At 48.1% G+C, this 23,721-nt stretch overlaps 1 protein-coding gene and 1 long non-coding RNA gene across 4 annotated transcripts in view; both read right to left on the bottom strand.

Annotated features, from left to right (window-relative positions):
- Positions 1-913, bottom strand: part of ALX4 (ALX homeobox 4) — a 36,930-nt gene extending 36,017 nt beyond the window's left edge. Inside the window, exon 1 of one of the 2 annotated variants that reach the window (XM_071744954.1) lies at positions 5-913. In XM_071744954.1, coding sequence (XP_071601055.1) covers positions 5-332 — 328 coding nt within the window. In that variant the 5' untranslated portion in view covers positions 333-913. The remainder of the gene's footprint in view (positions 1-4) is intronic. The other variant, XM_071744956.1, reaches the window with a different exon arrangement.
- The window catches only part of LOC139796635 (uncharacterized), a 521,507-nt gene that overhangs the window by 160,896 nt on the left and 336,890 nt on the right, over positions 1-23,721 (bottom strand). The gene's annotated exons all lie outside the window — the stretch shown is intronic.

The following is a 23,721-nucleotide window of genomic DNA, read 5'->3' as shown; positions in this document are numbered from 1 at the left end:
GGGCCTCGCTGCATGTAGAGGTGCGGAGGCTGCTGCTGCTGCTGCTGTTGCTGAGGAGGGTATTTGTTAAAGGAGGCCGGAGCCCCGGCAGAGCCCGGAGCCTGCACGCTGCCATCCAGGGACTGACATTCCTGCTGGCTGTAGCGGCTCCGGCACTTGGTGCTGCTGTCACCAAAGCCTTGTCCTTTGCTGGCCAGGAAAGTGGGGCTGAACTTGTCACTTGCTTGAAATGCCCTAAAAGGCGAGGAGCCTTCTGTGCCCTGGGAGGCTGCGTTGTAGTAGGAATCCATGGCAGCCGGATCACAATAAGAAACACAAGTATCAGCATTCATTCCTAAAATTAAAAGGCCCGAGTGTCCTTAATGCGCTTGGAGGGGCACCAGGAACCTCTCTTTCCCTCTCCTTCTCGCATACACACACACACTCACAGCTGGGCCAGGGAGCTCTAAGAGGATTCAGATGTTCCTGAAAGCTGACCAGATCTCCAAGCCCCCTTAAGATTTCGCACAGTAAAAGGGGTCTTTTTCCTTCCCTCCCCCCCCCCCTCTCTCTCTCTCTCTCACACACACACACACACACACACTTGCACTCCGTCTCTCCCTCCAAACTATCTACACTCTAAAGAAGCTCTTCTCCGCGCTTTCCCCCACACACACGTAGGAAAAAAAAAAAAAAAAAGTTAAAAAAAAAAAAAAAAGAAAAGAAAAAAAAAAAGTAAAGAGGAGAGAGACCTCTCCCCCAATTAATATGTAGATGATGACAGTGGAGTGGAGGGGGCCCAGGAAGGGGTGTGTGTGTGTCTGGGGGTGTGTGGAAGCAGAAAGGGGGGAGGTCATCTCTTTCGCGTTAAAAAATAAACGAAACCAACAAAAAAGCCACCCCAACGACAACAACAAAAAAACCCAACCAAACAAACTTTTTTTTATGATCAAAATACAGAAAAACCAAACAGATGACAGAAAACGCAGGGATGGATGTGGGATCCGCGCAGGCAGAAGCACCGGGGACAATTTAATGGTCGTGACACGCTCGGTTCTCTCCGGCCTTCTCCGCGCCACTCGTTGCCCCCAGCTGCGAGGACCCCCACCTCCGCAGCCCCCTCCCCTCTATTAAAGGCAATGCGGATTTCCCCCGCAGCTATGAGCTTTTTAAGCCTCCCTCCCCCCCCCCCCCATTAACCCCTTCAAGGCTGGCAATTCTCCCGGCGCTGTCGTGAGCCCTTTGCGTCCCCTGGCACGGTGGAGCCGCGCACATCGCCAGGACAACCCTCCGCGGCGTTTCTGATTGTCATTATTTATTTACCTCTAAAAAAAACCGTGCTCTCTCCAGGTGTAAAACAACTGGATCAAAAGCGGGAGGGATTTTTTAACGGGGTCGCCAAGCACTCAAAATTGGCCGCGGTTTCTGGGACTGCCAGAGGTGAACTTGCCAAGGGACAGAGGCTGGCAGGAGCCCTTTTTGGATTGAGGGGTCAATTGCAACCCAAAAAGGGCTTAAAAATAAATCAATACTCACCTTCCGTAGTCCCCCCCCTCCCGTCATTCAACCTGATTCCCCTCCTCCCCCGGTTAACTCCTGCTACCCCTTACACTTACTCTTACCCTGCCTTCCTCCCATCCCCACATCTGGTTTCTATTGCTCGCTTACCTTGAAGTTTTCAGTAATAAAGATATTACGCAAACTACATCCACGGTTCTTCAATTTAAAAAAAAAAAAATTAAAATATATATGTACATAGGAGAGGAAAAAGAAAAGAAAGGAAGAAAAAGAAGGGGGAGAGAAGAAAGGCTCTTAACCCCTTCGGGAGGGCCGGCCACAGCGGAGCCGGCTGCGGGCGGGCAGCGGGGGCACCGGCAGCGGCTCTGGGCTCCTTGCGAGCTCCCCCCCCAGGGTTCGGCCCATGTGATCTCCCTTCTCCCCCCGGCTTCCTCCCCCCCATCTCCCCCCCCATGCACAGAGGAAGGAAACTCAAGGCTTTCATCTGTGTGTGTGTATCTGGGTGCACGATGGGGGGGGAGAGGGGTGCAGCCCCCGGGGCGAAGGCTCAGGGGGTGCTCGTGGCAGCCGCCGCCTCCCCCAAAAGGGTTTGTTTGCTCCAGGAGCAAAACCAGCACCTCCGTTTTCATTAACTCGGATTTGACAGGAACAACTTCCCCCCCCCACCCCCCGACCCCCAGATGCAGAAGGGATTTCTAGCGAGGTCGTCGTTAAAACAGCCAGGGACGAATTAATTTACTAGATTTCAAACCGTTTTGCGAGTTTCCCTCAGAGCAGCGCTGGGCTCGCTCAGCTTTCTGGTCCAAGAAAGCTTTCAGCGGATTTGCCTTCCTTATTCTCTTTATTACCTTGCTTAATTCTTTCCTGGTCGTTTCTCTCCCCCCTCCCAAACTCACCACCACAGCCCCCTCTCTCTCTCTCTCTCTCTCCCTTCTCCACTACTTAATAAAAAGCAAACGAACCCAACGCATGAGAATCTTTCTTAAAAACCACTTCGGGACGGCCAAGGGAGTCGGGGCGCTGCCGGTATCCACATCTTGCGGCGGTCCCGGCTCCCGGCATCGCCGGCGGCTCGCCGCAGGAGAGTATTTTGGGGGGGGAGTGTGACGCGTTAAATACGGGTTTCCAGCCACTGAAGCAGCCCGTGCAGCGGAGTTCTGCTCGGCCGCGGGATTTCTGTTCGGCGAAGTAAAGCCACAACAAGGCAAAACTAAGGGATAGATCAAGGGCAAAATCCTTAAAAATTACATATTTTGGGGGTGGTATTTTGTTTGTTTGTTGGTTTGTTGTTTTGTTTTGTTATTTTTCTTCGTTCTTGAGCTCTGTCTGTGAAGCTCTGGCTGTGGCCGAGTGGAGGGAAGGAGGGCTGTCCGCAGTCTGCCGAAGCCCTCTGCCAGCCTCTCTTTGCATTAAACTCTAACGAAAAGTCCATTAGTTCCCAATCACGGCTAATCCGCAGCCCCACTGAAAGGACCGCAATAAAACTCTCTCTCTAATGGCTAATTTGTGTCTCTGGGAGTGGGGGGTTTAATCGGGAATCGTTACCCAGGGAAAGTGTCCTCTGGATCTGGCGGGGGGTGTGGGAGAATAACCGGGAAATCGTACTTCTTGACGGTTTTCGTTTGCCTGGGTTGCGTTTTGCCTCAAGTCCTCTCATCAAGTTTAATGGGGGACTCCTCCAGCCCCCCTTAGCTGGGATCCGAGCCTTGTGAACATAAAAAGCAAAGAGGGAGCCTGCAGCCTCGCTCCCCGTTCAACAAGGGAAGGGGTTGGATGGCTGAGCTGCCCGGGTGGCCGTGTCTGCCCGCCGGGTCCGGCGGTGCGGTTCTGCCCTGCCGGTACCGCCGGGGCGAGGGGAGCATCCCCATACCGGCGGCAGCGAGGATCGGCAGCACAGACACGGAAAGGGACACACACACACCACTTGAAACGCGATCTCACCGTTTTCCCTCCGACTGACCCCAAACCCGCCCTGTGTCTACACCGAATGCTTCTAAAAGGGACGGGCCAGAAAAAAAGCGGCCGCAAAGGTTCGGTAGTTACCGGTTGCCAGTTCCGTACGTATCCCGTGCTTTATATCGAGACCTTTTTCAGGTACAATTGCTGCTGGGTTTGGAAAGGGTCAGTCCCGAGGGTCCCTTCCCACCCAGGGCTGCGGAAAGCCCAGGTGAGAGCCAGCTCGTCCCACCGGGCAAGGTCACCTCTGGAGGAATCGCCCGGGTCTCCAGCTCCGGGAGATCCAGGTGTCCCTTCCCGGAGAAATTCCCTGGAGTAGGAAGCAGCCCAGGGCAGCCCTGGATGGTTTATTTTCGAGGAGCCTTTTCCCTTCCACTAGGGCAGGAGCGGGGAAGGACCCGGTGAGAGGAGCAGGGGACAGAGAGATGATTCTACATCTCGATTTCTGCGAGAAAAAAAAAATTTAAAAAATCTTTATTCCCGGGCGATTTAGACACTTCTGCTTTATGGAGACCCGGGAAAAGGCTGAAGTGCCCGGTGGTCCTTGCACACCGGGGCCGCGGGGAGCGGGCAGCCGAGAGGGCGGCGGGGACGAGCAGAGAGGGCCGGGGGCGAGGAAGCAGGAATGCTCCGCTTTCCCAAACACAGCCGAGGGAAACCGTGTCCCTCCGAAACCTCCGCTGTCCTCCCGGCTCTCCGGCCGCTCGGGGCCGGCCCAGGGCTGGTACCGGTGTCTGCAGCCGTCCCGGCGGCGGAGAGGCTGGAGAGAGGCACGGCGAGGCTTCGGGGTGACAGGTCCAGCGCCCCAGGTCTGGGAGACGGGACAGTAAATAAATGGGTACAGGGAATGGGCTCGTTTCACTGGGGAAGGGAGCTGGAGAGAGAAGGGTTCTTTCACACCGTTCCCTCCCGGCTCTTTGGCAGCACCTCGTTCTTGGAAAGTGCCCCCAAGTTTGTTCCCCCATTGGGTTGGTTTGTGTGGTCTCTTCAGAGCTGCGGGCTCCTTTTGTGCAGGACAGAGATCTGAAGGCGACCTATTTATAACAGCAATGCTGGGGGGCAGAGAGGGGAAAATATTCGTGCTAATCTTCCAAACTTTTTTTTTTTTTTTTAAAATCTATTTTTCCTTTCCAACGGGGACGAATGTTGCATCTTTATTTCGGGAGCAGAGCTTGCCTAGCAACAGCCCCGCTGGTACCCTCCTCCTTGTCCTCTGGCTCTGGCCAGGCATCCAGGCTGGGGCCCTCGGCGAGTTTCCTTGAGGATACACGTATAAATATATATATATATATATGCGATATTAACTGTTATTAAAGCACGTTCTTCGTGCCACAAAGGAGCTTACAGAGAGACTGAGCTGACCCGCTTCTCTCCTTCCCGTGGAAAGCGAAGAAGGAGGCTCAGAGTCCCTCCAGGCCGGACGCTGCCCCTCTGAACCTCCCCCCATCCTCCGAGGTCTCCCCGCTGCCTCTTCCCTCCACTTCAGCAAGGAATGGAAGTCCATCCCCGGGCTCCGCTTCCCGCAGGCTCTGTCCCGCATCCCCGCTGCCTCTCCGCGGCCGCGCTGCCCCGGCTCCCCCCGCCCCGCTCCGCCCGGCCCCCTCCCTCCTGTTTTGGGGACGTTTTGCTCCGTGCGGCCCCGCAGCCATGTGTGTTTGTCTGTCTGTCTGTTTTCACCAAAACCGGGCACCTGCTTGGTCCCTGGGGGGGGTCGGGCAGGGGACAAGCCGGACCCGGGCTGCCCTGGGGGGAAGGAGGGCCGCCGGTGCCCTCTTATGGAGGAGGGGGCGAGGCGGGGGGGCCCTGTCCCTCTCCTGAGGGTTTACAGGGGGGGCTGCAGGAGGGGGACAGGGGGACCACGGCCCCTTCTGCTCGCACGGCGATCCAAAGCCGGTTGGGCTCGGCGGACAGCCCCAGGATGCACGGGGGGCAGTTCGGCCTTTCTAGCTCCTTTTTTTTTTTTTTTTTTTTTATTTTAATTTTTTTTCTCTCTTAATTTTGTTTTCTTTTTCGACTTCAAGCTGCAAGAGACGGAGAGCAGGTTTTTTTTTACCCGCTTCTGCACGGAGAAGGGCAGCTGGGCCCTCGGCTGGGGTGAGACGCAGCAGAACCCGGGACCCCCGGAACAACCCGAACCTCTCAGTCCCGTCCTCCCCCCAAAGCCCAGAAAAACAAAACCAAAAAACCACAAAAAAACCAACCAACAAAAAAACAACCCAAAACCCCACCAAACAACCCAAAACTAACAGAAAACAAAACGTGGAACCGAAAATCACCGCGGGGCCCCCGATGACGCCACTACGTGAGAACCAATGGGCAAGCGGAGCAGGGGCGGCCCCCGCACCCCCCGCACCCCGCTCCGAACCCCGCCTCGGGTCCCTGCCTGGCTCTGGTGTCCCGGTCCGAGATGAGCCGGGCAATGGGGCCATGGGGAGGCTCAGAACGGCCGCCTCCTACCCAGGGCCCTGGACCGGGCTTCGACGGTCGCGCCGGGCCGAGTGAAAGGGGCAGGAGTTGGACCTGATGATCCTGATGGGTCCCTTCCAGCTCGGGAGATTCTGTGGTTCTGTGAAGGCTCTTTGCACTTCGTCCCGCTTCTAAATGTCCCGAACAATATCTAAAGGGGAAGGTGTCTGTAATGTTCAATGCCAGGACTGAAATTTTCAGTGGCTATCTGTAAATTCCTTCCTGCGGGGGAAAAAACCCCACTTGTTGCTCTTTTCCCCGTTACTTTCCCTTTGCGTGTGACCTTGCCAGACCTCTCTCTGAAGTCAGACACTATTTTTTGCTTGAATTAGAAGCCCTGGAGCAGCAAAGGCAGAGAGGTCACGACGGGAGAACGTTCGGGCTTGCCCGGGGCTCCCCGGGAAGATGCTGGGCAGCACCGGGGGAACCGAGCGAGGCGGCGGCCCGGGCGGCTCCGCCGAACCCGAGGGATGTGGAATCACAGAATAATTTGGGTTGGAAGGGACCTCTAAAAGTCACCTTGTCCAACCCCCCGGGTCCCACCCCGGCTGTCCCGCGGGCTGTGCGACGGGTCCAAGAGGACCCAGCACCCAGCCCGCGGGATACAGAACAAGGCACCGGTGACTTTTGCGGGGGTCAGTGAGGCGATGTGTCGAGGGGAGGCGGGGGGGGAGGCATTTCCCCGTGGGGTGCGCCGGCCTGGGAATGTCCTCTATGCCCTGAACACGAAACAAAGAGGCCGGGGAGGAGGGGGCTCCGAGCCGAAGGCATCCAGTGGCATTTGGTGCACCTGTCAGCGCGGCGAGAGAGGCTCCCCCTGACCTTTACGAGTGGAGCAGAACCGGGACAGCCCGGCAGCGACGGGGGGTTGGGATGGGGGGCACAGGAGGGGAGGCCGAGAGAAGGGGAGCTGTAAGGGAGCTCACCCCCGAGACAGGCACTCCTGGTGCCCCGCAGCCCGGGGACTCCTCCTGTGCTCCATCCCGGAGATACACCTCCAGCATCCCTGCTGCCTGCTGCCGAGAGAGGATGAAAAGTGCTCCCAGGGAGGCGTGGAGACGTTTAATTACAAATATTGAGGCTCCCAGGACGGAGAGGTCGGCTCAGTCCTGGTTGCCGCCCGGCCGCTGAGTTTCTCTTGTTCCTCTATTTTCGTTGTTTATAAAAGCCCACGGTTTTGTTTTGTTGTTTTTGTTTTTTTTTTTTTGCCTTGTAATCTCTAACCAGCTCCCCAAACCCGTCTCTAAACCAACCCAGAAGAGGTCTCAAATAAAGCAGCTCCTGAGTCACTGCTCAGAACAATAACAGACATTACGATTTCCCCTTCCCTCCCCGATTAAAAATCGCGTCCCAATCACATAAATCACAGCAACACATTGGGCCGTCAGATCAGGGGGCACAAACTTATTTTCCCTGTGATTTGGGCCGATATCTACTGACCCACCACGGCTAAAGAGGTCACGGCAAGGGTTCCAGGATGTTCCTCGGAGCCCCCGGCCCGGGAAGGGGAACACGGACTTTTTTTATTTTTTTTTTTTTTTTATTTTTTGTGGGGAGAGAGCTCAGCCAAGCCCATTCCAGAAATATATCGAAAAGGGAGAGAAGCAGGGCAAGGGGGATTTGCAAATAATGTGATCACAGCTTTTTCTCACTGCTGCTTCTCTCGGGACACTCTCCCAGGAAGCTTTCGGGCTGCCCGGTCCCACCGGAGTTCCTCGACGGACTCAACTTCCCAGCACTCTCTGTCGGGTCCCGCAGCCGCCGTGGCGGGATCTCAGGGAAGATGTAATTCCTAGCAAGGGCTTAACGCTGCTCTTCCCAGTCTCCTGGACCGTAGGTGTGACTTTTTTTTTTTTTTTTTTTTTTTTTTTTTTTTTTCCTATTACTCGCTTGCTTGTTTATTTTTTTAAGCCTTCGAGGAATACTGGGGCATGAAATTTTTATTTTATTTTTCGTGTTTTTTTTTTTTTTTTTTTTTTTTTTCTCCCGTAAAAAATCCAATCCAGGCTGACTGTACCAGAACCATGGCTAATTAAGGGGAAATCTGTTCAATTAGTTCTCTGATTCCCTCCACAGGATACCCCAGAGCTTGCTCTTTCTTACAGAAAGCACCCAAAAAATTTTGCAGGCAACGAAGCCGGCTGAGGGGTTGCCTGAGCACACAACTCCTGAGGATGGGTATTTCCTGTAAAATCCTGCTCTTTATTTCCTAGAAAATCTCACACCGAGGGATGCACCCTTGTTTTAAGGCAGAGCAACAGCTTTCAAAAAAGTGACCACCCCCAACTCACACTAATCCACTGTTGCTTCCTGGGAGCTGGGAAAGAGCCCGGGAATCCTGCAGGTCTCTGCCCCTCTCTCCAATGAGGATCTCAGCAAAATCCTGTGGGAGCATCTCATCCATCCCCTGAGTCTCAGTACCCTATCTAGTGACACAGGGGGACAAGGAGCTGGGATTTTCTTAGATCCTGAGCTTCTTCAGCTTCCCCTGGAGCCAGTGGGAGCTTCAGTCAGAAATCATGAGACTGTGGTTTAGACAAGTGAGGCAATCCTGTGTATCCAGTCTCCAAATTGTGTGAAAAACCTTGCCCAGAAATATTGAGAGACCTCTGCCCACCTTTTTAGGGGTCACCCACCCATGAAACCTTTTGCTCAGCTCACAGATGCAGTCAGGACACAGGAGGAAGTAACTGGGCAAGCTGGAAAAGGAGAAGTGCCTAGGAATTATTAAGGAAGTCACATTATTATTAAGGAATATTAAGGAAGTCACTCTCAAAGAAGGAGCAACGACTCCGTGCAACTTGTGGATTAAAGGTAAGAATGAAAAAAGAGAATAAACCAAACCCAACACCAATAACAGCAGTGAAATAAATGGCCTTGTCAGCCAGAGCTGTTTGAGATATAGACAACCTGTGGTTGGGCTGGTGCTGGGATGGGACAGTCAGAAAAACCCCTCCCCAGCTCAGAAATGACAGTGCAGTCAGCTGAGCCCCCAGGGCCACCTGTGTCCTCCCTTCTGCTCAGATTTATAGAGTGTAACATTTTAATAAAAAACACACACACCTCTCCACTTTGGTGCATTAAGAGATTTCTAGCAAAACACAGTAATGTTGCTATAAATTTCCCTCCCAGCACCCTCACAAGTAATAACTCAAGCCCCAGCATCTTGTATTTAATGTTTATTTTGATGGCTGCATTCCAGAAAGAAAAGGGAAAAAGAGGCAAAATCTACTCAGCCACTCTCCCCATTCCTATTACCCTGATGTTTTCAATAAAATTTAGTGCAAACTGGGAAACAAACACTTGGAAAAAGAAAGGAGGAAAACAAGCACACTTGGGCAAAAATCTCCAAGACATCTGCCAAGGCCCGGGTTCAAATCCTGGCTTAAATTCCAGATGTCCTGCCATGGGTTCTCATGATGTCCTTCCTTCTCCCTTGGCATGTTCCTGCAGCACCCCAAGGGAGCTGCACCTGTGTTAAGCAAGGCTCAGTGTGGGATGCTCCACAAAACTGAGACATGGAGAGGTTTGAGGTTGAAATAATGAAGCCTGGGAGTTAAAACCAGAGGCTTCTTGGCCAAATAATGCAGGGCAGAGCACCAGGGGTGCTGCCAGTCTGAAGTACATGTCAGAACTATTTAAAACTTCCTGAGCAACTGCTTCCCTGTGAACCCACCAGTCCTTCACTTGCACCAGCACTGAGCCCACACTTGCCACCAAAAAAGGATGAAAACCACGCAGACAGATGGGGAGACACCCAGACAAGCCATGGCCATTTCCTCACCAGTATTCATGCTCCCAAATGCCACTCTGATGCTGCTGAGAGGGGCTGAAAACCTCCTAAAATGGCGAATAATTCCCCAGATGTAATTTGAATTTCATAGAACCATAGAACTGGCTGGGTTGGAAGGGACCTCAGAGCTCATCAAGTCCAACCCTTTATCCACTCCCCCTGTGGTTCCCAGCCCATGGCACTGAGTGCCACATCCAGGCTCTTTTGAAATATCTCCAGGGATGGAGAATCCACCCCTTCCCTGGGCAGCCCATTCCAATGCCTGATCACCCTCTCCAGAAAGAAATTCTTTCTAATGTCCAACCTAAACCTCCCCTGGCACAACTTGAGACCTCTTGTGCCCTCTTGTCTTGCTGAGAGTTGCCTGGGAAAAGAGCCCAACCCCCCCTGGCTCCAACCTCCTTTCAGGGAGTTGTAGAGAGTGATGAGGTCTCCCCTGAGCCTCCTCTTCTCCAGCCTCAACACCCCCAGCTAAAGCCCCAGCATTTCTGATGGCTCACCCAGGAGCAGCAAGCCTTGGGTACAACTTGATTCAGATGTGGTTGACAAAAATGTGCTGAGAGCAGCAGCACTGGGTAATCAGGTTGCCAGCTACTGGGAGATGTGTCCCAAGCTCACAGGGAGAGTGTGTGTGTGTGTGTGTGTGTGTGTGTGTGTGTGTGTGTGTGTGTGTGTGTGTGTGTGTAGAGCCTGGGGAGCACCTGAAACCCATCTTTGTGCATCAGAGCAGAAGAAGCCAATGGGATTAAGGAGAAACCAGCCTGGAATGCTTTTGGGTTGCCCTTTCTCCAAGGAACACCTTGTTTTGCAATCCCTGTCCCCCAGCCCAGGCACATGCCAGCATGGCTGTATCTCTGCTTTTGTGGCTAGGAATCCACTCATGGTTTGAATTTTCCAGTTTTCCTCCTCTTCCCAGACCACTCTGGACCCCAGGAAGTCAGAGAGTGACTGGTGATGTTTCCTTGAACCACCAGTGCCTGCACACACTTAATCCAGATTGGTTTCTCCAGAATAGTCGCTTCCCCCCACTTTTTGGGAAGAAAATCAGAAATATTCACTGTCCCATGGGCACTGAATTGTCACCACCCAGTGCTGGTAGGGTAGCACAGGGGTTATTTTAACTCCTTTTCATGGCCAGGATAACCTTGCTTGAGCTCACATCCATACTGAGGTCTCTGTGGACAAAATTAAGCTCTGCTGTGCTGCTTGGCTAATTGGGAAAATGTTATCTAAGAAATCAAGTACCATGGTGGTGAATTTTGCAAGTGGAGTATCTCTCATCTCATATGAATTCTGCTATTTTTGACATAAATGACACATTTTTAATAGGTGTTCACAGCATCTTGTTAGTAAGGCTTATTCTTCCTAAAAGGGCCTTGGTGCTGGGCATGACTGTCTAAAATTTCCATGCCATCCCAGTGGGCTTTGCATTGTGTCTTGAACATAACAAGCAACCAAAGGCAGAAAAAATTCCAAATACAGAGGGCCAAAATATATTACCCAGTCTTCCACTGGGCCTCTTTCTTTTTAATTATTTTTATTTTTTTCAGTAGCATGTGAAAAGCATCAAGACATGGTCCTGAACACACTGATCAGAGTGAAGGTGTCACGGAGCACAAAGGTCAATAATGCTTTCTCCTATCCCTTTTTGAGTGAATCTTTCCATTTGAAATAATTAATCAAATGACAGAATGAAACCCAAACACACAGGTGGCACAGGAGGGGTGAATAAGTGAATATGGTGAATAAGGGGAGCTCATCCCTATTTTACTGGAAGAAAAGCTGATGGGGAGCCGCCCACCAGCCAGCTCAGAGGAATGGAAACAGCCCCTAGCTCCTTGCAAGTGGTTATCAAAATTGTATTTGCAGCCAGAAAAGGGCTAGAAAAAGGCAGTTCCTTACTTCAAGTTGTTTGTTCTATTAATTTAGTTGTTAGTAAGGTTTTTTTAATGAGGTGAACATTGGTTTTACACCTAGAAGCTCCTCCTTTGCTTTCTTTTTACTCTTCAACAGAGATTCAGTTAATCAGCCTATAGCCAGGGAGGCTTTAAATACACTCACAAACCAGCATTCATCAAACATGTCTTTGCTATTAACTGGAGAACAATTGCTCTGTGAAGAGTATTTGGGTTTTTTTGACCCATTTTGGAGAGACACACCAGTCTGTGACCCCATGGGTCTGAAATATGAACCTCCTGTTTCTGGAGGGGTTAAGACAGATCTTTTTTTACTTGGTCTGTATTTTCCCCCTCTTCCCTCAGCAGAATTCTCTCAAGCAGGCTTAGGCATTGAATGCCAAGGTTATTTTTTTTACCCTGTAGAGACTGTGGACCCGATGACATTGTGGTGATTTCCACAAATCATTTGACTACTCAGTATTTCAGTTTTTTTTTCCTTTTCCTTTTCCTTTTCCTTTTCCTTTTCCTTTTCCTTTTCCTTTTCCTTTTCCTTTTCCTTTTCCTTTTCCTTTTCCTTTTCCTTTTCCTTTTCCTTTTCCTTTTCCTTTTCCTTTTCCTTTTTCCTTTCCCTTTCCCTTTTCCTTCCCCTTCCCTTTCCCTTTCCCTTTCCCTTTCCCTTTCCCTTTCCCTTTCCCCTTCCCCTTTACATTCTTTTCTTTCCTTTCTCCTTTCTCCTTTTTTTCCTGCCTTTGCCTTTGCCTTTGCCTTTGCCTTTGCCTTTGCCTTTGCCTTGCCTTGCCTTTGCCTTCCCTTCCCTTCCCTTCCCTTCCCTTCCCTTCCCTTCCCTTCCCTTCCCTTCCCTTCCCTTCCCTTCCCTTCCCTTCCCTTCCCTCTCTTTTCCTCTCTTTTCCTCTCCTTTCCTCTCTTTTCCTCTCCTTTTCTTATTCTTTTTCTAAGGAGAATGGGAATAAAAGTTGACTCTGGATGACTGCTGTGATTTACTTCCAACTGCACCAGCACTCTTCCAGCTCATATTTGAGGCAATTCTTGGGGGATATTTCTGGGAGGGTGATGGAGCAGTTTGATGCCATTTAAACAAAACAGAAAGCTGAAACACGATTTTTTTTAATTTTTTTTTTTTTAATTTTTTTTTTTTAAAGATTTCTTGAGGGACGGGAAGAGATTTGTTTTAAAAACCTCCGGTTGCCTTAAAACCATAAATTTATTTTACCTTGGGATAAGCCCTGAGGATGAGATCACCGAGCTGCAGGGATGAACAAGAGACCTCACAGATAACCATGGAAACCAGAGCCTGGTTAGTTCCATGGCTGAGGATAAAACCCAACCCATTGCCTCTTGTCAAGCTCCCCAGGGGCACCATTTCTGGGTTACTTGGGTACAAGTCTGGCAGGCTCAGTGCCCTGGAAACTGCCCAGGAAAACTACTGCCAGAAGCAGGGGGGAGGATTTGGTGGCTTTTTCATGCTTGGCCCTGATCTCCATTTGATACCTGCACATGCCAGGCTGCCAGGAACTCTTCGGGGTTGTTGAGAGAAGCTGGAGCTGATCCCTTTAGATTGTCCTCTTTGGAAATCCCTAAATAACTCCAGCAGCAAATGGAAAAAGTGTTTTGAGACAGATTATGTCCCTGTCCTTGGAGCTGCAAATCTGGTCACAGGTAACTGAATTTATCTGGGAATTGAATTAATCCGCTGGAAAAAAAAATAAATAAAACTAAAGCTTTTGGGTTGTCTCTCTATAGAACCAGAGCCTGATTTGAGGTCTTTGTACTGATTTTTAAAACCCTTGAGAGATGCCACTTGAGCAGTGGGGATCATATCCATCAGTATGGCCCCCATATGGCTGCTCAGGGTCCTAAGCCAGGGACCCATACAGAGACACCTGAGCTGAAGGGTGCAAAACCAGGCAATACTCCTGGCAGGTGTCCAAAACCCCCATTTCTCTGACCAGCAAAAGTCCAGGTAGATGGACTTCAAAGTCTGGTTTTCTACCTGCTAAAAAGAGAATTTTTTTGTTTGTTTTTTTCTGTTTTTTTTTTTTTTTTCTTTTGAGCTGTGCAGGAAATGTGAAGTTTTGGGAACTGTTTCTTTTGCTTAGTCAGACAAAACTACAGCTTTTCAAACAGCTGAATGGATGTGTTTCCAAAGGGAAATCTTCTCCCTAGTCTATTGAGCCAGCATGATGTTGGCTCATGCCATCTCAATAGTGATTTATCCTAACTGGGACCAGTCTGGCCTGCTCTAAAGTCAGAAATTAAGTTTTGCTGTTCAGCCCCTTGGCATCAGGATTATAATACTGTTTGTATTGCTTTTTATTCATTGTTTTAGTGATTCTGAAGGTATTTCTACCTCTTAAGACCATTTAAGAGCCCAGAGCATGAGTATGCCCATGAGTTGTTCTTCAAAAAATAGTAAAGAATAGTCTAAAGTTAAAGTTTTTCTTTCTTTTCTCTGACTCCCTGTGCCTCATATGGGCTTGAGGCAACAGGAGCAGTGGCTGGCAGCACAAACACATAGATAGTAAAATTTTTAGCTCGTTTGACCATAACTGACCAAAGAAAAAAAAATTAACTGAAAGCTAAAGAAAAAAAAAAGCTCATTAACACAGCTAAGGAATAAATGTTTTCCCCAAACACATGAGAGCACCTTTTCTCTCTGTGGTTAGAACTCCTCAGGAGATTTGAGTTTCAAGGGGGGCTAAAAGCTTTATGATTTCACAGAATCAAGGAACTTTTTAACCAACACCTGTAAAGACAAAGGTTATTTTTGAGCAGGAGTGCATCCTTGGTGAAGGGAGCATTTGGAGACAGAGAGTGACACTGCCCTCTCCGTGCTTGTTGCTCACCAACATCCTGGAAAAGCAGCTTGGAAATGGCAGACATGGGTTTCTGCAAAGAGCAGGATGTCCCAGGGTCCCCTCTGGGGACAGCTGAGTCCCTGCAGAGCAGGGAAAGGGAGACCAAATGTCTGAGGGTCACCTCTGCCTCCCAGTCCCTCTTCCTTCCCAAGCAGGAAAACCTCATGGATGATACTGGGCTGGAGCCTTAAGGCTGCCCAGCTCCCCGAACTTTTGACAGACAGATGGTCTTATAAAAAAAAGAAAATAATAATAATAATAAATTTAAAAAAAATTTAAAAAAAAAAATTAAAAAAAAAAAAATAGAAGGACAAACCAAATTTTCTCAAACAAAGTAACAGACTTCCAGGCACAGGAATTTCTTGTGGGTTTGGATCATTGCTGCAAAGTATTACTGTGAAAGTATCCTAACTATGTCCCTTCTCCAGCACGTAGAGTCAGACAAAACTGCTCCCAGTCTCCCAGCCTGGGCTCTCAGTTACACAGAGGCAAATCTAGGGCAAATCCACAAGACTCCAAGAATAAACAATGAGAAGTCTGGGAATGAAAGAGAAGGTTGAGGGAGCTCTGGAGAGAGCAGTCTGATGTTGGTCATGGATTAAATAGTGCCAGGGGTATGGTAAACAGCATGGACAAAAGTCTTTTGCCAATATATTGCTTCAGAGGGATGGGTCTTATATGGGAAATTGCTTCTTTTATTCCAACAGGAGGACATCCTGCTTGGAAATGTAAAATTACATTAATTCTGCCCACTTGTACTTCTTGGTGATACCTGCTTTAACACTGCCAGAGTAAAAAGTGGGAGTGTATGACATGAAGATTGAACTTTGGAAGTAAAAACGGAATTTTTCATGGATTTTAATGGCAATGCTACCAGTATGACAACCATAGCACCACTGGGTAGGTCTGGGAGCAGAGATTGCTCAAGGCTTGGCAGATGCTGCTCCCAATTCTGCTTTTCTTTGGCTGTGCAAGTGCAGGAGGAAGCTGACAAGACTTGTGACACAGCAAGCAAAGAAATCTCAGCCTGGGACAACTGTACAGGATCCAGTCATCTCCTCAGGGAGGAAAAAGGTTGGGACATCACTGGAGCACACACTTGCAAACAGAAAAACCAAACATGCCCATATAGAGGGGGCTTTCCCACCCTGCAGGTGAAAGCAGGTTGTGAGATGGAGGCTGGAGCCCAGCAAGCTCATCCTGGGAGCACGGGGCCATTTCACTGCCACCAAAGGCATCTCTGCTTCTCCCAGGGGCTTCCAGTTGCATGGAGACTTCAAGATTTCACCCAGCTTCTGGGAAAAAAAAACCTCTTGCCTGTGTAACACAGGAAGCCAACAAGATGATCCCTGCAGTCCCCTTTGGTCTGGGAGCTGGGGAATAGCTCAGGGAAGGTGTTTTTTCTTTAGCAGCAGCATGGGCTGATATGAAAGCTCATTTTTTTGAGTCTTGATTTTATAGGCAGGGATAATGTCTAAATACACATTATTATTATTTTTTTTAATTTTTTTTTTTTTAACACTGCCACCCCCTCTTGTGCTTTGTAGAGTCCCAGGCTACGGTTGCAGAGCTGTGGTCAGGATAAAAGCTGACAGCCCAGCCATAAATCAGCCAGAACCGAGTTCTTTAACCTTTCATATTAACCTCTTGCATTGACTTGAGTTAGGTGCTACTCTTTGCTGCTATAAATCATCCCACAGTGGATTTATGAGCTCTAGCACAATAAAGGGGTTTTTCTTCATCCCCCCAACCTCCTTTCTTTTAGTGCGTTTTAGAAATTATGCAGGAAAGGCCTAATGACTGGGATCTGTGAATATTGCTAACTCTCCTTCCCTACCAAAAGGAGCTGGCAGGAAGATGTGGGGGCTGGGAGGCTCTTAATTTCACTGACTGGTGGCACAATCAGGAAAGCCTGGTCTGAAAAAAAAAAACCCAAACCCAAGAAACGTACCCTTTGCAACAGGGGTGGAAAAAAAAAAAAAAAAAAAAAAAAAAAAGAGCAACTAATAATGAAACCTATTTGAGGGTAAAAATAGCAATCTGTTCACTCCAATGCAGTCATCAGCCCCCCTTCCCTTTCTCCCCAGAGAATTTCGTGCAAAAGGACAGTGGGTTGCTTTGCCCCATGGATTCTGGGGGTGATGCTCTGCTCACCCTTGCCTGCTCTCTCCAGGGGCAGAAAGGTTTTGCTGGCCCCAGCTCTCTCTGCAGCCCTGAGTCATGTGTGCAGGACCAAGGAGGTCCCATTGGAGAACCACATTCCTCTCTGGAATTGTTCAGGAGGCTGTGGCACTGCAAAAAGGGCAGCAAGGTTCCCCAAGGCTGCAGCCTCACCTTGCTGCTTCGAGCCTGGAGCTTGGGGAGAGGAGCAAGGATGGAGGGGCAAGCAGCTGGGTTTTGCTGCACAGATTCCTGGTGCTCCCAGGAAGGAAAAGATGGTTTTGCACAGATCCCAAGCACCCTGGGTGCCCTTCTGTGTCAGCCAAATCCTCCCTTCCCCCTGCAGCTCTGTAATGCTCTCTGCATCGCTGCCCTCCATCCCAGAGCTGGCTGCATTTCTGTGTCATTCAGAGATTTGGAAGTGTTTTGAGATACTTATACAATAATAATCAAGTCTGTGACTCACATCTGTGCCCTGGCATCTTTCAGCTTGTCCATCTGCAGCGTTGCCACGGGACTGGCAACTGCAGCACCTGACTTGAGAGCTAAGGGGGTTTCATTACCACCGAGTTTGCTCCCATCTCCACCCCTGGGTGCAAGGTGATGGATGCTGTTGGACACCACGTTGCAGGGATGCCCAAGCCCTGCTTGCCCTTACACACCCAGCTTCCCTGACTCCCTACCTGAAGGCAACACCTTGTGCCCACTGAAACTTTTGGGGTCTTGTGTGTCCCTATATTTTGCTGCCTGACGCAGGGTAGGGAATTTTTGGGGATGGGAGGGCTGGATTCATAACCTCTTCGTTGCCAAGAGAGCACCCTTGGGATACACATCATGAGGTGGTGGGGGTCGGGTGCCTCAGTAAACTCTGTCACAGCCACAAAAGGGTGGTGGCATCAGCACAGCTTTGCTACCTCCCTGGAGTACCTGCTTTCCCGTGGTCCTGTCCAAAACCGAGCAGCTTTCTGCCTTACCTGGGGGACACACTTTCCCAAGACAAAAATGGTCACTTCAGTGGTGAAATGTAACTGCTGACCCCCCCAAAGCCTCCTCTGTTTCCCAGGGGAGGGGATTTTATTCCTTTATTTGTATTTGTTAGCACAGCTGCCGTTCCCTAAGACCCAAGTGCCTTGGCTGAGGGCTGGATGGGCTCTTCTGCCTGGGGAATGCTGGGGGGGGCAGGGGCTGCTCCCCAAAGCTGGGGGTGGTTTGGGGGGCCTGGGGTGATGTTCCCTATGGAGAAGGACCCTGTTCCCTATGGTCCAGGGCCTTGTCCCCTCACCCAGCAGAGCAATGAAGCTGTTTGATGGCTAAGGGAGGCAGCATGAGGGAGCAAAGCAAATATCCTGAGTGGAAAAACAGTTTAAAAGACCATTTTTTTTCTGGTTACCTGCAAGGTGAGGCTGAGGATCCGCATATTTTTGCGGTTTTGGTTTTTTTGTTTTGTTTTTTTGTTTGGTTGGTTTTGTTTTGCTTTTGATTTTTACAACGTCTGAAGAAAACTGAAGAGGCTCTGGCTGGAATTTATCCCTGTGCTTTCTCTTTCTCCTTCCCTCACCCCTGCTCTTGTCTTCCTGGGAACTTGCTGCTTCTCCTCACCTACCCCAGATTTCCCTGGAGCCAGCCTGTGCCCCCCCAGTGTCTCCCCAAAACCTGCAGCAGGCTCAAGCTGTGTCCCCCAAAGCCTCTGTGTGGTCCCAGGGTGGGGGCACCCCCTCTGACTCCCTTCCCAACCAAGGGGAAATGGCACAAAAAAACACCCAAAAAAAAAAAAAAAAAAAAAAAAAAAAAAAGGGAAAGCAACAAAAGGTTGGACCCTGCCAGCCAGATCATTCACGAGGATATTTCAAGTTCCCCCTGTGTTTACCTTCTAGAAAAGTTAATTGGCTCCTTTTGATCTCACAGTCAAAACCACAAAGGAAATTTTGTTAGACTAGGAGCAAAGCAAAGCCTGGGAGTTCCTCTGCTAGCTCGAGATATTCATTAAAATAATTCTGTTCGAGTCTTAACTTAAAGAAAACATTAATTTTTTTTTCTCCCCCTTGCTTATTATTAAGAGCTCACTACATCCCTAGGCTAAAGGGCTTGCTCCACAAATAACCACCCCGACAGCTGCCAACCTGGTGCATTTTATAACTGGCCTTTAGAATATATATATATATATATATATAAATATATATATATGTGTAAATGTACACAGAAAGAGCTGTGTTTATAGTGGCATTGTCTTTAAAAATTGTCCAACAGGCAGCACAAGATGATTTGAAAGCTTAACGGGCTAAAGGGAAACCATGGGAAGTTTAGAGAATGCTACTTGATTTTTTAAAATATGGGTTTTCCCAGTGTGCTGAAATGAAAACAATTTTTCATTTCAAAGTTTGAGGCAATTAAGCTGAAGATGTGACAGGAAAATACTTGTTTTTTGAGGTTGATTTAATTAGTAGAGCTATATTAGGAAAGCAAGCAGCGCAATCTATTTATGGACAGATGTATCTCTACATAATAATAGGCAATAAAAATAAATTAAAGCTAATCACAAGGCAAAAATAGCTGATGCTTTTTCTCAAGTATCTTCTAGTAATTTATTGGGAGCAGAAGGGGAAAGATCTCTGCTGCTTGCATGATTTTGGTTTCAAACAAAACGATTCGCTCCTCCTTTTTCTGAAATCCCTGTCTTATTTTTCTGAAGATGGTTGAGGGCAAACCCATCACCCAGCAGCCACCCCAAGCCCCCCCTCAAGGCACACGCAGACATTTCAAACCATATTGCAGAGCACTAAAATGGGGCTAGTGAAAAATAAATAGGGCTTGTGACAAATGATAACAACACAAACCAAACAAATAAGATTTGACCCCGGACTCGGAGGAAAACCAAACCCCAAGTAATTTTTGAAACAGATAAAAATCCGAAGGGCCAAACTGAGAGGAAGTTCCAAATACCCGAGCTGCAAAAGGAATTAATGGAGTGGGTTCCTAAAATATTTTCTTTTTTCTGGTTGGGCAACTCAGCTCTACCTGCTGCCCAGCAATTTGTCCCTGGAAATACGTCCGTGGGGACGGAGCAACGTGGATTTGTGACTCTTTTTTTCTTTCTGTCCAAACTCCTATTAGAGGATAGATCCTCTGATGGAAAAAAAAAACAAAAAACAAAACCAAACCCAAACCAAGCCATAAATTTCCATGCTGGGTGATTATCAGAGCAGAATAAAGCAGGGAGTCAGTCCGGAGCAGGAACAAACGCGCCGTGCATAATTACAACATCATGGTCAAGGCATTTTGTTTTCATTTTAAAAGGCTACATAATTATGAGGCAAAAATGTGACAAGGAAGCACAGCATAAATACGGAGAGTATTAAAAGGAGTTTGAGAGCTTTCTGGTTACATTTTCCAGGGGGTGATTTGAATCAGCAAATGTTCAAAAAGAAATCGCGGAATTTCTCCCCCGTGTTTTAAGATAAATGTGTAAGGGAGATGATGCTGTCAAAATACAGTTTTAAATAATCAAAACAATAAAAACAGAGTAAAACAGAGCTAACTAAAATTTTTTTTTTTTTTTTTTTTTTTTTGGTAGCAGAAACAGCCTCTGTAGAAATCATCCTGGGAGATGTTACAATTCTTATAAAAATTTTTAAGCTGTGTTTGGCATTTCCTGTTGCTTTTCCCTCACCATGAATATTTCTGTTTTTCAGTCACTATAAGGGATACTCACAAAACACCATGGCAAGTAGAAGAAAAGACAGTGAAATGTTTTTGACTGGCAAGACAGGAAGGTATTGTTCCACTTTTAAAATGGAAAAATTGTAATGATAAATCATAAATAAAAAAATCATAATAAGAATGCCTAAATGTGAACATTGTCTAATCAGAAGCAAAGTGTACTTGACTCTTGTTCTCTTTAAAATGAAAGACAAATAAATTCTTTTAAAATGAAAGATATCACTTGAAGTTCTTCAGATTTATGCTCTCCTGAATACTATTCTAAGCAATTTTACTTCCCAAGCAGAGACAAGTTTGGAGAATTATTGAGAAATAATGTGGTGGTGGTGGGGGGTGTTTTTTGTTTTTCTTTTGGGTTTTTTTTTTTTTTTTTTGTAAATCCGAAGAAACAAGGCAAATAAAAATTGGTGACCAGAATGAGAGAATTCTTAAAGAGGGAAGAAGAGAGGGAACGAGAGTGTGTTGAAAAGCACAATCAGGCAGCAAACCCCAAGTTTCTCTCTTGCCAAATCCCCGCTCAGCATTAAGGCAAAGAAGTCACTCAGCAAAGAAAGAAAAGTTTGGACCCTACCTTTGTCAGCTGAAAAGTGGTGGGGAATGTCTCCTGCAAGTGGGACTGACCTGCACTGCCTATACGGTACGCCTTACCTTCACATCTCTACATTTCTAACCAAAACAGCTTGGAGCAATTCACATAAAACAGACCCAAATGTTGCCCATTCCATGTAAAAGATCAGGTTTCTGGCTCAGCTCAGCCTGTGATATCAGACTTGGGTTTTTTTTTTGTTTTTTTTTAAAATATGTATTCTTATGTTTCCAATCCTCCAACACACTTTTTTCATCTTGGTAAAGTTCTCTTTTTTTTTTTTTTTTCCTCCCTTTTTTTTTTCTTCCCCCCCCCCCTTTTTTTTTTTCTCTTTTTTTTTTTGAGGGGGGGGAAAGGGTGTGTGGGAAGGCTTTCCTACTTGTCAGGGCTCTCTCTTTTCAGTACAATTAAGCTTTCACTTGATCATCTTGAAGGCCCACATGATTTGCTGTGCTCACCGGCTCTTGATTATTAATATTGTTGCAGATACATAAAGTTTACTGCCAGCTGTAAATATGTCAGGTTTTGCCTTCGGGTTTACTAATAAAGAACTCTTAGAGAGGGATTATTGATGGCAAAGATAATCTTTTCAATAAGGGTTCCTGGGATTTTTGGGTTGTTTTTTTTTTTTTGGGTGGGCTGCAGGGGACACCAGGCAGGGCACCTTCTGCTCCTGCCTGGTTCTGCCTTTTAGCAGGATTTTAAATGCCCTATTAGGGTTTATTAATACCTTGGGTGCTCGGGTTTTAAAGAGGGGTCTATGTCCATAAGGAATTGATTGATTGTCAAGTGACACTTCCAAGTTATTTCTGTAGGTGTCACCTTGGGTTAGGGCAGCACCATGAAACCTCTCAAATGCTTTGGTTTCCTTGTGAATTGTGAATTCTGGCCACATAATTCAGCTAATGAGTTCTTTTTTTTTTTTTTTTTTTTTTAACAAAAAGAAAAAAAAAAAAAAGAAAGCGAATATATTTAAATTTCTCTTCTGCCAGCATTTCTCTTTCTTCTTTTGAAACATCCTATTATTAAATATGTATATATTTGGTCAAGTCACAATAAGCATCCAATCAATCATTCTTAATTCAGTTTGTTATTCACTGTAATAACAATAAACAATTTGGGGCTCATCTGGTGTTAATGTGGCTGTCATATGGCTGCCCAGAAAACTTCTATGCACATTTACTGTTCATTAAATGCATCATTAGGAATTGTGAAAAGAGAGAGGAGAAGGGAAGGGAATAGGAAAGGGAATAGGAAAGGGAATAGGAAAGGAAAGGAAAGGAAAGGAAAGGAAAGGAAAGGAAAGGAAAGGAAAGGAAAGGAAAGGAAAGGAAAGGAAAGGAAAGGGAAGGAAAGGAAAAAGGGAAAAGAAAAGAAGGGAAAAGGGAAAGGAAGGGAAGGGAATTGAAGGACGGAAGGGACGGGAAGGGAAGGGAAGGGAAGGGAAGGAAGGGAAGGGAAGAGAAGAGAAGAGAAGAGAAGAGAAGAGAAGAGAAGAGAAGAGAAGAGAAGAGAAGAGAAGAGAAGAGAAGAGAAGAGAAGAGAAGAGAAGAGAAGAGAAGAGAAGAGAAGAGAAGAGAAGAGAAAGAGAAGAGAAGAGAAGAGAAGAGAAGAGAAGAGAAGAGAAGAGAAGAGAAAAGAGAAGAGAGAAGACACATGTGAAACCCTGTCTGGTGAGAGGTGGTGAAACTTTTAAAACTTGCAGGGCTGTTGTCTTTGCCCAATATTGAGGGACAGGCTAGGAATTAAGCTGCTTCAGGGTAGCAAGGGCTTTAGGGTCCCAGATGGGTGCACCCAGGGCCTGTGCCTGACAAGTGGGGAGGCAGCACCTGCTTCTCTGGCAGAGGGAGAGGAGGGGATGGGAGGGGACAGGGTGCCAGAGAGGACCCCAGTGCACCCTGAAATGCCTTTTGCTGCCTCTCTGCCCCAGCTGCCTGTCCACTTCTCTTCCGTGAGGCACTGGTGGTGCTGCAGCTGATGGCTGGGTAAGCAGGGCAGCTGAAAGGAGCTCCTGAGGGATGGGCAGGGTGCCCGGTTGAGCAGGGAGCGTGGGGACAGCAGGGAGGCTGTGGGGCTCTTAGCACCCCAGGAAGCATCCAGGCACTGGACAGGAGAGCTGGGGCATTTCTAAACAATTCTCTGTGTAGCTCTGTAGGGCTTCATCATTCCTCAGATGACATCCAAGCCCTTCCCTTGTCTTCTCTCTCTTTTCACCATTTGTAACGATGCATTTAATGATCAGAAGAAGCCCTTGCTCCTGTCTGTGCCTCCTTGCCCTGCTGGTGGGAGATGCAGAGGAGGGGATGCAGCCCCAGCCAGGTGCTCAGGGGGCTTTAGCTGGCAGGCAAGTGACTGTCTGCTTTCTCTCCCCCACCCCCCCAAAAAAAAAAACACCAAACCTCAGGCATCCCCAGCAGAGAGGAGGCATCCGAGCAGCCGGAGTCAACGTGGCTGTGGGAGTGGGAGAGGAGCCAGAGCTGGCTGGGCAGGATGAATCCTCAGGGGCAGGTGTGCATGCTGAGCTTGGTGGAAAGGGGACTGGGATTGGGGTGGGGGTGGTTTGGAATGCGAGGCAGGAGGGAGCTCTGCAGGCAAAAAAAACCCCAAACCTCAGCTGTCATCGGGATGAAATAATGAAGGGCTGAGACCTAGGCTTGGGAAAGCGAGCGTGTTCAGGAAAGCCTGTAACCTCATTCTTGCTTTTTAAGCCTCACTGGTGTCAAATCAGTGCTGTCCTGAGAAACGGGAGATTTAAGCTGGTGCTTTAGAGTT

The sequence above is a fragment of the Heliangelus exortis genome, chromosome 5, assembly GCF_036169615.1.
Source record: "Heliangelus exortis chromosome 5, bHelExo1.hap1, whole genome shotgun sequence".
In the NCBI taxonomy this organism is placed as follows: domain Eukaryota; kingdom Metazoa; phylum Chordata; class Aves; order Apodiformes; family Trochilidae; genus Heliangelus; species Heliangelus exortis.
This window is presented reverse-complemented; position numbering and strand designations above follow the sequence as displayed.